Below are 11694 nucleotides of genomic sequence, written 5' to 3' on the forward strand. Positions count from 1 at the left end.
CGCTCCCCCGGAGCCGGCGCGCGAGGCGGGGGAGCCCAGCTGGAGCGGAGCGCGCGGTCGGCGCGGCGGCCACTGGAGAGCGGGCGGCCGGCGGGCGGCGGCGGCGGCGGCGGCGGATGGGGACGCTGAGCCGGGCGGCTGTGGCGGCTGTGGCGGCGGCGGGGAAGCAGCTGACGGGCCGGCGGCGGCGGCGGCGCTGGCGGCGGTGACGGGCCCAGGCCCCGGCGGCGGCGGCGGCGGCGACGCGCTGGCGGGCTGCGGGCGGGCGTCGTGAGGCGCGGCGGAGCGGCCGCGGAGCGAGCGAGCGAGCGGCGCCGCGCGGGCCGCCCCGTGCTCAGTGCTCGCGGGCCGCCAGGCCCCCTCCAGCCGGGGCCGTGGAGCACCGGGGCAAAGGCCGGGGCCCCCCCATGAAGGAGCGCGACGCGGGCCCGGCCGAGCGGGGCAAGCCGGCCACCTACACCGGGGACAAGAAGGCGAAGATGGCGGCCAAGACCAACAAGAAGTGGGTCCGGCTCGCCACCGTGTTCGCCTACGTGCTCTCCGTGTCCCTGGCCGCCATCGTGCTCGCCGTCTACTACAGCCTCATCTGGCAGCCGGTGGGCGCGGGCACGTCGGCGGGACTCGCCGGCCCGCCCCCCGGCGGCGCCTCCAACGCCACCGGCCCGGCCGGGACTTCGGGGGCGGCCGAGCCCAACGCCACGGGGCCGTCCCGCCGCGAGGCGCCGCGCGACGCGCCCCCGCTGCAGGCGGCGCGGCCGGCGCCCCCCGCGGCCCCCGCCGACGGACCCCCGGCCGGGCCGCTGGAGCGGCCGCGCGGCGCCGAGGAGGACGCGGACGGAGCGGCGGCGGCGGCGCCCGGGAGTCGCTGAAGCCCCCCGGCCCTGCTCCCCGTCTCCACCGCTCGCCCGGAGGCAGGACTTGGCTGCGGGGCGGGCGGGGCGGGGGCCGCGGGAGTGATCGCCGCCCCCCGCCCCCACCAGCACCGCGCTCCGCACCGACGGTCGCCAGCTCGCCCTGGGGGGCGAGTAGCCTGCAGCGCGGATCTCCAGCCGAGGGACCACGAGGCGCCGGGGCTTCGGGTCTTCCCAGGACCGTGCTGCGCCGCGGGGGAGTGGGGGGAGGCGCGGGAGACCCCTGGCGCCGCTCGCTGCTCGGGTGTATCCGACGTGGAGGGGTGACTCGGGCTTCCCACCCCCTCCGAGACTCAGGGGAACGAGCTGTAGGGGCTTTTCCGTGTGAAGCCGAAGCTCTCTTGCTAGGAGGGCACCAAAAGTAGTGGAGCTCAGGTACGTCCACCTAGTTGCAGTGGCAACAGATGCATTTAATTTATAGGTCCCTGTATATAGTTGTTGACATATGCACTCTATAGAAGCTAAAATTACCTAGAATATATGTATCCTACCACACCCTGGGTAGCTACTGACTGATGGGGTCAGGTGAGGGCTATTTGCTGGCCCCCAAAGTGCAGCTAGCCAGAAGGGCACAAACACTTTTTTCCCCCCACCCCACACCCCCACTTCTTTTCCTAATCCCACTCCTATGTCAGTTAGGAGGTAGGGTCGTAGCCCAGAAGAGTATAATCTTAGACTCGTTGGAAGGACCTTAGGAGAGTGTTGAAGCCATTGAGGGAGGGGAATGGGCTGATGGTGCCTCTTCCCACCAGAGGACCCCCCCCCACACACACACACAGGCTTCTTGGGGTACCTGGCTGTGGGCCAGGAAAGAAGGAAGGGAAAGCCAGTGTGTCTGTGCTTTGAGCTTGGGCCTTCTCTGAGTTCTGGGAAGAGCGAGCTTTTCTAAGTAGAGTGATTTTGCAAGTGGTGGTTTTTTTTTTTTTAAAACTCTCTCCCCCCCATCCCCCAGATCTCTAGTTCTGCAATCACCTTGCAGCCCTTCTGCCCGCTCTCTTGTCATTCCCTTGTCCTGCAGTGACACTGGAGGCCTGCAATTCAGATGAAATGTGTTGTGAAGCTTTGAGCACATTTTTCAGCAGTTTTGAGTTGTACTATAGGAGAGGCAGAAAGGTAGTCTTCAAACTCAGGATTGGCCAATGAATCGGCTAGCCCTGGGAAGGTTGGACTGGTGGGACTCTCCCTCTCATGACAAACCTGACTTTGATCTGCCTCTACTTTTATTGAGGTGGAAAATGACATGAATAGCTATGGGGGTGGGGGGATCAAGAATTACACCTCCTGAATTTGGATTCCATTTCCCTCTTCCACTTGCTTTTAGACAGTTGAATGTGGGTAGTGACAAGATACCAACCCCTTACTGTTTCCTTTTTGGGAAATGAGGCACTTTAAGAGAGAGACGGTGAATCCACCTGAGTCCTGAAAGGTTTTCTCTTCCTTGGTCTGGCCTTGGCTCAGTCTGTTAGCCTCCATCCCAGTTAATGGGGCAACAGCCTTGCTTTTAAGCTTGCCCTATCATGACCAAGATCGCAGCAGCTGAGCTGTCAGGGCCCAGGGGCCACCCAGTAGCACCCCCAAGGTGTCTTGGATTGAGATTTCTGAGCTGCTGACTTGACTTTGGACATTAGAAAGCCTTTGAGGCCTTTTTAAAACTTTGGTGGGGGCTTAGGGAAAGAAAAAAATGACACTTTATAACTTCAATAATAATCTGTAATTTATATTTATTGTGTGGATTTTTAGTCCTATATTTTAATAATTTGTACATTGTTCTCTTATTCCAAGAACCCTTTGAACTTGCAGGAGAACATCTGGGAGTCTAGTCCCCTCTCCCCTTGCTGACCCCTGCATTGTGGACTGTCAATCCAGTTTGGGACCGATCAGAGAGTCTAGAGGGACTCCCCGGAGGGCCGGCCGTGGCCTCCCGACTCTAAAGCCTTCACTGGAATTGGACAAGTAGCTCCAGCTCTAGCTGTGAACATGACCAGAGACATTATTTCTAACTCAGCCATTTAAGATATACCTGTACTCAAAAAGTCCTGTATATTTTTTAAAAGTTTTATTTTTCAGGTGAACAAAAAATACATTCTAAGAACTCTACATAAGCCTGTGTAAGTCGAGCCTTTTTCTTTTCATATTTCTTGGGGAAGGAAAAATTGGAAGAAGGAACAGGCTGAGATGTGGCGGTGGATGGGTCAATAGGTGGGGCAGGAGAAAGCAAATGCCCCGGCGTTCCCTGTGCCCGAAGACGACTGGATGAAGTGAAAGGCGGCAGGAGGGACTGGAGCAATAGCACAGTGGGTAGGGCATTTGCCTTGCACGAGGCTGACCCGGAGCCCATATGGTCCCCCGAGCACCGCCAGGAGTAATTCCTGGGTGCATGAGCCAGGAGTAACCTCTGTGCATCACCAGGTGTGACCCAAAAAGAAAAAAAAGACGGCAGGAGTCCACCTTAGCTGGAAAGCAAGCATGGGGTCCAGCTAAAGAGGATCACCAGCTTAGCCACTTTTTGTCAACCTTACAAAGGTTGGAGAGTTCGGCTCTTAACGGAGTCTGAGCAGATACTTCCCTGAGGCAACTAAGGTGCAGGTGAGCGGGCTTGTATGGAGATGCGACGCTGGGGGAGAGCTGCTGCGGGAGAACTGACAGCTTCTGTTCTCACCTTTAAACCTCCGGCCCCTAGATAGCTCCCAAAGTGCCAACACAGAGAAAGACTCCAGGTCCTCAGTGGTGGTGACTGGTCAGTTTTGTCTACAGAGGAGGAAGTGAGAGAGGTGTAGGAGGTTTAGGTTGCTTCAAAGGTGAAGCTTTTTCTCCCTCCCTATAGCAAACAATAAGGCATGTGGGTTGAAAGGCTCAAGGAGAAGGGATTAGTTAGACTGCAAAATACATGGCAAGCGATTGAGCGCCCCTCATTATGAGACAATGCTGACCCAGAACACAGCCACGCTACACGTCAGTGTCGGTAGAGCCCCCTGAGGCTTGCACTTCTCAAGAGCTGTTGGGGGGAGCCACTGTGCTTTTACATCACCTTGTAGTCTGCAGGGAAGCTGGGGAAAAGACCGCCCTTCTTTTATTTCCCTCTTCAGCCCACACAATGGTTTCCTGTAACGCAGAGCAGAAGGGGAGTGCAAGATTTTTCTGCAGTTCTTCAAGGCAGCCCCTCCTTTCTATAGACTGTGGCATGTGGTTCCTGCAGTTCCACATGGCTCCACGCATGCACTGGGCACAGATGGGGTGTGTGCGATGAGCCAGGCACCGCTCAGGGACTGTTGCGGGACAGCTGTGGTCCAGAGAGCTTATTTTCATGGGTTAGAAAAGAGCTTCAAGACTGTTCATGGGGGGCTGGAGCAATAGTACAGTGGGCAAGGGCATTTGCCTTCCACGCAGCTGGCCTGGGTTTGATCTCCGGCATCACCAGGTGATGCCTGAGTGCAGAGCCAGAAGTAACCCCTGAGCATCGGGTGTGACCAAAAAGAAAAAAATAAGAGACTATGCCTGACTCCAGGAGGTTTCCTAGGTGTGTGCTTACATTAGAGAGTATCGTGTGTGTTCACTGCAACAACCTAGATTCGTTTGGCTTTATTTTTGCAGTGCTTAAAATTGAACTCCTGGCCTCACGCATGGAATGCAGGTGTTTTACCATTGAGCCACAGATCAGGCCAACAGCCTGAACTTGAAGAAAGAGATAACCTCTTAACAGTGATTTGTAGTAGTAGTAGTAGTAGTAGTAGTATTTGGTTTTAGGGTCATAGCCAGCAGTGCTTAGGGCTTACTCCTGGCTTTGTGCTCAGGAATATCTCCTGATAGTGCTCAGAGGATCATACGTGGTACCAGGGATTGAACCTGAGTTAACCACATGCAAGGCAAGCGCCTTCCCCACTGTACTATCTCTCTGGCCCAGTAGTAACTGTGTTAAGCCCAGTGAGGGGTCAGGGAGTTTGCTAAGCCACTAAGACCAGGTGGGTATCATTTTCCCTCTGATGCTGAGAATGAGAGTATTTCTCTGAAGTTTGAAGGAAAGATTTTTCATCCTAACAGCTTTTTGAAAGCTTTTTTAATCTACCTTGTTTTCGAGCTTTCGCTGGGGAATTCTAAGATAATGTGTTTTTTGGTTGAGTATTTATATCCTGTTTTGAAATGCTGAGTGGAGACATCTACTTGTTCCTACGTGTCTCCTTAAGGGGAACTGAAAGCGCAGGTCCTGAGCTTTAGGGCTCCCGTTGCTATTTAAAAGGGGACAGAATTGTCCTTCCTGCCTGCAGAGAATGGAGGCATTTCTGGAAGTGTGGTGCAGTGACAAAAGGACCACAGCTGTAGTTTGTTGTTTGCATGGTCTTTGTTTTTTTCCTTATTCTTTTTGTCTCCCTGGGAGGAGGAAGGGACTGCATGGCTTTGTCCGTTCATAGGCGCTTGCCCAGCAGCTAACAGAGCAGTAGGTGCTCTGAGTTGCTTGACTGCTCGGTTGAGCCCCGTGCTGAATAAAGGTGTTAGTCCCCATGTGATGTCACCTGTCATCATCCATTTGTGGTCACATCCAGAGCCCCTAATCTGGTCCAGGAGATCTGGTTGCTAAAGAATCCCCACAAACCACTGCATGGGTCAGGTCACTGGCCAGTTTTCTTACTTCTAAACTGAGGGACTTGGGCTTGCCCTGCCTGTCCTCTCCAGATGCAGAGACCCGCAGCTGTATTCCACAGGGCTCCTCACAGAGGCAGCATAAAACCCCTTGACCCTTAATTGTTTCTTCTCTCATGGCAGCCTGGCTGAGCGCTGAGCCATAAAAAATACCTGCTCCACCGGCAGTTTTTTGGTCACATCTGCTGTCTTGCTGCCATAGCCTGTCATTTGCAGCTGCCAGATCATTTGTTATGCTCCGTGGTCCCTCCAGTATCTAGTTAAATCGAACAACCCTCCTTCCCACCCGCTTGCTTTTTGGAACCACACACCCGTCTCCAATGCATTCTAAGAGCAGCCCCTGGTGTGGACCCTGGCAGTCAGATGTTCTGAAAGGAGCAGCCTGGGGCCAACCCAGTTTCTTTGTGCCCCACTCAGTCTATGAACTATAAAATTAAGAAGGGACCAGACAACTACCACCTAGTTTTGCTCTAAAGGAATTTAACATCATGCCTATTTGACCTTCCCTTGTTAATTACCCATTGTGGGGGTGGGGGTGGGGGAGAGAAAATGTTTGTATGTGGTGCAAGGATCAAACCTAGAGCCTCACACACGCAAAACAAGAGCTCTAGTGCTGAGCTAGATTTCTACTTCCCTGTCTTTAAAATAGCAATAATCTGCTTTTTAGGGGGAAGGGGGAAAGGTGCTATGCCCTTTGGGCTTACTCCTGGTTTTGCCTAGGAATACTTCCTGGTGGGGCTCATAGGAGGTACTGGGATCAAACCCAGGTTTGGCTGCATGAAAGGTAAATTCCCTACTTACTATTGCTTCAGCCCCAACAATTTGCTTTTGCAACAGCTTCTCAATAAAGTAGCAATAAGATTCTCGCTTTGCTTCAGAATATTTTCTAGAAACCACTGCCATTAATTCAGGAACCATTTAGGCCCTTCAGCATGCCAAGAAAGTCTCAAAACCCCCAAACCCACTTGACCAAAAGAGCAATTATGTTGATTACCAAGGATTTCTTTTTAAATAAGCCTCTCTCTGTAACCGCACTGTTCAGAGTCAGAGCTTGAGGTCTCCCCTCAGTTTGGCATGTCCTGGAGTCAGGCGACCTCTCAGCTCCATGCTGCTGGCCTGGGCCATGCTCTGCTGGCCAGAGCCTCTAAGCGACCTGCCGCCTGGGGGTTAGGTGGCATGCTTCAGGGAGGGACCTGTGAAGTGAGACCACATTCAGCATTGACCAGAGCCTTGGCTCCTCACTTTCCTCCTAACCAGATGGGGATTGATGAGCGAACAATGTGGTGATGGGTGAGCTGGGATGCTTGGGAGGGATGTGAGGCAGGCAGGTGAATAGGGAAGAGCCCCCATGGCAGTACAAGGAAGTACTTCTGTGAGATGTTTTCCAGAGCAAGCTGGTCCCTTGGGGCAGAAACCATGCATAGAAAGGAACATGAAGGGACAGGTGGTAAACATTAGGCCTGCCAAGCCTGTCACCAGGGAGCCAGCCTTCCAGGTGATTCCCCTGCTGAGGGGAGACCCTGATTCGGTAACTTAGGGTTAGGATGTTTCTGTATGGACAGATGGTTATCAAGGTGACTTTTGACCCTCTTTCTTGGTCCAAACCAGCTGCCCTCCAGGAGGGGAGAGGAACCGCTGAGTCCCCAGAGTGCCTCAGGGAAGGAAAAGGCCCGGCTACTGGTTATTTTTGAGGTTTGCAGGAGCGCTTGCCCTGGAGAGCTTGTGAAGAGGCAAGCCAGAAAGAGCCTCCCCACAAGGATGTGTCTCACCTCGTGCGCCGGAGCCTGCAGCTCCAAGAGCCGGTCCTTAAAAGGAGTCATGGGTGCCACATTTGCTCTTTCTGGTGCCAGGCCTGCGTTATTTCACTCCCCCACCCCCCCCACCCCGCCGGCGTCAAGTGGATGCTTAATGAGCGGCTGTGACGCGGGGCTGCTGACTTGAGAGAAAGCAGCGTCTGTCCGGGCCCTGGTTTGCTTTTCCCAGTCCCAGTCTCAGCCAGAGCCTGGCTGTGGTCACCCCCGGCCCTTCCTCCGAAGTGCTGATCACCCTCCCACAGAGATGACTGCCGGGCCTGCGGCCAACGATAAATGACTTAGGCACCAGAGAAGGGGTGACTGTTTTCTACTTTTCCCTTGTCCCCTCTCCTACAAGAAGATATGGCCCCAAAGGGACATTTGCCATTTCCTTTGTCCTTTGTGGGGGGGGTTGGGGGTGGGGGCAGGGCTGTCTTTTCCTGTTATTCCTTCTCTGGAGCCAGGGGTGGGGCTAGAGCTGGTCAAACCTTCCCAACTTGTACCTTGGGAGACAGCCGAGGATCCCTGCTTGCAGGCGTTTCCGGGTGGAAATCCGCAACCCTTGCTACTGTTTTTAAGACTATGGCTGAACTGAATGGCTTGGAGTTCCGGGAGGGAGTTTATTTTGGGGGTGGGGAGTGGGAGGATAATCAAGAAGCCTGAGCTGTGGTGTGAGTGCATGAGATCTCTGCTGATGTAAACAGACCCTGCAAGCACTCAGCTGCTCTTGCTTGTGCAGCTGAGGGAGAAGCCTGGGCGTCCCCATGATCCCAGGGGGCAAACAGGGTCACAATGCGTTTCAGGTGTTGAACTCCTCTGCGCCCCCACCCCGCCCCCCAGGACTGAAGGAAGCAGGCTGTCCTGGAAGACTGAACTACAGCCCACCCCTCGCTGTCCCGAGTGTGTACTGTCCAGAGTCCAGGGCAAGATTCCAGGGAAGGCAAGGGAAGGGAAGGGAAAAGAAAAGTCAACTGCGATGACATCAAATAGCCACTTCGTTTATTCCACAGATATTCAGAGTCTTATCTTGGTATGCGGGGCGCTGCTGGCCCCCAGAAACTAAGCTTCTGCGGGGCTGAGTTTCGCTTGCTCCACTATTTTCTCAGCAACCCTTCAAGTTTCAGATCCCTGGCCCCATTTTGCAGATGAGAAAACTGAGGCTTGGGGAGGTTCAAATAGATCAAAGTTCCCCTACTTAGCACTTTGCAGACCTAGGATTCTGGTTCAGACTGTTGGCCACCAAAGTCTGTTGTCCCCTCCACTGCCATGCCGCCAGACATCCAAATGCACACCCTTCTCTTGGGCCAGGCCAGAGATGCCTGCAGTTCCACTGAGTTCTCCCCTTGTGCTCTCTCTTCTCTGTGGCCACAGTTTGGGAAGGCTCTCATGAGTAACTCCCTCAAAGGATCACCCTTGCCTGTGGGAGGGAGCACAGGACACCCACAGGATGTCCCCAGTCAGGTTTTTAAACAAAGGGTTGGGAATACCAGCACCAGGCTTGCATGACCCCAGGACTGGTAGAGGGACATCTAACCTGTCCCCAGGTTCCTAGCTGGATCCAACAAGGAGCAGGAGGGATGGCCACCATGTTTGCTGGTTCCCTCATCCTGAAGAGTTCACCCTGTTTTTGCATGGGAAAGTCAGAGTATTTTGCCTTGTACTGTTCTTCCACAGTGAAGCTGCCCGGTGCCAGGCTCCATCCGCTCCTCCTGCAGTGTCCTTTCTCCTACTGTTCTGGTAGAAGAGCCCTGTTTCCCCTTAGCCCTCTGCTCCACTTTTCCTCCTGCTCAGTCTCTGCAGGGACAGCCAACCTGGCACCAGCCTGTAGCCAAACCCGCCTCAGTACATGCCCTTTAATGACGTTTTGTACCGTTGGCACCATTGGGGCTGGGGGGTTTGGAAATCTTAGAATCTGAATTTTGTTTCTTTTTTTTTGTGAAGTGGGGTTAGGTGGGTCACACCTGGTACTGCTTAGGGATTATTTGTGGTTCCAGGGATCACTCCTAGCAGTGCCTGGGGGACCCTGCGTGGTGTTGGGGATGGACCCAGACTGACTACATGCAACTTCCTGTCTGTACTTTCTCTCAGCCCTTAGCATTTTGGTTCCTGATCACTATTCTTCTTCTCCTTTTTATTTATTTATTTATTTTGCTTTTGGGGTCACACCCAGCATTGCACAGGGTTTACTTCTGGTTCTGCACTCAGGAATGATTCCTGGCAGTGCTAGGGGGACCATATGGGATCCTGGGACTTGAACCCGGGTCGGCTGTATGCAAGGCAAATGCCCTACCTGCTGTGCTATCGCTCTACCCTCTCACTGTTGTTCTTGATTCCTAGAAACTGCTGTATCTCAGCCACATCTCTGAGGATTATGGTTTTAAGAAGAACGAAGACAGCCAGCTTGGACTCTTCCACACCCATCTAGCCATGTCTCGGAGGGGCCGTCTCCCCCCATCCAGCCCACGTCACCAAGCCCTCTCGTCAATGCCCCTTCACAGTCTCTCCTCATGCCTCTGCCTGGTCAGCTTTCCACTGCAGAAGCAGGTGGCCCCTAGCCCCACGGGTGAGGGTGCCTCAGATGCCAGTAGCCTGTCCCCAGAGCCCGCAGGCAGCCCTGGGTAGAGACACATCGCCACCCCTAGCCCTGCTGTGCCCTCGTCCAAACACTCAAAGTGTAGTTGATGATCCAGTCACCTCAGCCTTGCCTGGAGCCTCTTGGCAACACAAATTCTCAGGCCCCCACAGCCCCACTGCATTGGCTCACTGATCTGCATGCCCTGGTGTGTGAAGCAGCTCCCTGTAGGTCTGGATGGCAGGAGTGAGTCCCCAGTCCTCCCTGAGCAGAGGGGTGCGGGGTGAAGTGCAGGACAGTGAGAAAGTACTGCTGTGACCCTTGGTTTAGGCCCGTGGGACAGTGGAGACATCTTGAAAAGAATCTGGGCACACTCTTGAGAGCCCAGAGGGGCTGGCGCTGGCGAGGCCAAGGCCTGGTCAGAAAGGAACAATAATGGCGGGGGGCAGGGACTGCCTCATGGGAAGATCCCGGCAAAAGCCATGCATGACTAGAAAAAGACAGCGCAGGGGCTGGAGCAATAGCACAGCGGGTAGGGCATTTGCCTTGCATGCGGCCAACCTGGGTTCAATTCCCAGCATCCCATATGGTCTCCTGAGCACCGCCAGGGGTAATTCCTGAGTGCAGAGCCAGGAGTAACCCCTGTACATCGCTAGGTGTGACCCAAAAAGGAAAAAAAAAAAAAAGAAAAAGGTGGTGCAGGCCTATGCCGGCAGGCGATGGGACAGCGGCCCTGGGCTCCTCCCTTCCGGCCCCGGTCAGGCCCTGGCGCCAGGATCAGTGCCCGCTGCGCAGCCTGGCTCCCCTGGCTCCCTGCTTCCTTCCCTCCCCAGCTGGCGCAGCATCATCGCCCACCGGCTGCATTGCTGGGAGTGGGTGCGCAGGAAATGTTTGTTGAATTGAAAGGCAGCCACAGCTTGTGCGGAGTCTGGATCATTCACCAGACGTGGGCCTCCGGGGAGGGACAGGAATGGGAGACCGAGCAAGGAGAGTCCCGATGCCTTAGCTCCTGGGGCTGCTGCATGCTCTATCTCCCCCTTTTGGTAGAGGCCTGGGTGTCACCGAGCCCCTACACCCCCCCCCCCCCCGCTCTATCCCCGGTGCAGAAAGGAGGGGCACAGGGCTATGGCTGGAGAGACCCTGGGCTGCAGGGGCCTCGTTTGCTTGCTCGGTCCAGGGCATGCTGCTGTCCGACCTGGACACAAAGGGGATCCCTGGGGCAGCTCTGCCAGCCCGTTTGAGAGGGGAGGACTTTCCTGAAATTTCTTCCAAAAGATCCTGACTTCTGCTGCCCAGTCCCCGGCTCTGTTCCTGCCAGCGGTGGAGCCTCCCTTTCTCTGGGAATCAGTTTGTCTCTCCAAAAGGCAGAGGCTGCCAGCTGGTTGCCGTGACGCCCTGGTTTGGCCTCCCTGTGACTCGGACTGTGAGTCACCTGGGTACGAGGCAGGGGCGTGGGAACGGGCCTGGCCTCTGCCGGCCGTGCGCACTGCTAAGGCTGCTTGCACCTGAGCAGCTGCAGAGAGAGGCCACTCGGCACAGGGCAGGAGGGACGTGTCCCGGGCAGCCTCTGAGAGCAGCTGTGGCCAGGAATAGACCGGGGGCTGGTCCTGCACAGGGACGTGCCCGGGAGGTGCTGGGTGGGCCCGCTCCTTGCCTTCACTGTGTCCCTCTCCCGGGGAGCCCATGTACTGCTCCGCCCGCCCGCCCAGCCGCCAGCCGCCCCTCACGCAGACAACTCCAGACTGTTCTTACTCCTCCTCGCCCAAGCCTCCTTGCAGCTCGC

The 11694-nt window shown here is 55.5% G+C and overlaps 1 protein-coding gene across 1 annotated transcript; it reads left to right on the top strand.

Annotated features, from left to right (window-relative positions):
- Window positions 1-925, top strand: INAFM2 (InaF motif containing 2). The gene has a single exon (XM_056133606.1). It carries the CDS (start codon window positions 408-410, stop codon window positions 867-869), a length of 462 nt encoding a protein of 153 aa, XP_055989581.1. The 5' UTR covers window positions 1-407; the 3' UTR covers window positions 870-925.
- Window positions 926-11694: the final 10769 nt, after the last annotated feature.

This window comes from Sorex fumeus, unplaced genomic scaffold, assembly GCF_029834395.1.
Source record: "Sorex fumeus unplaced genomic scaffold, SorFum_2.1 ptg000098l, whole genome shotgun sequence".
NCBI classification, from domain to species: Eukaryota; Metazoa; Chordata; class Mammalia; order Eulipotyphla; family Soricidae; genus Sorex; species Sorex fumeus.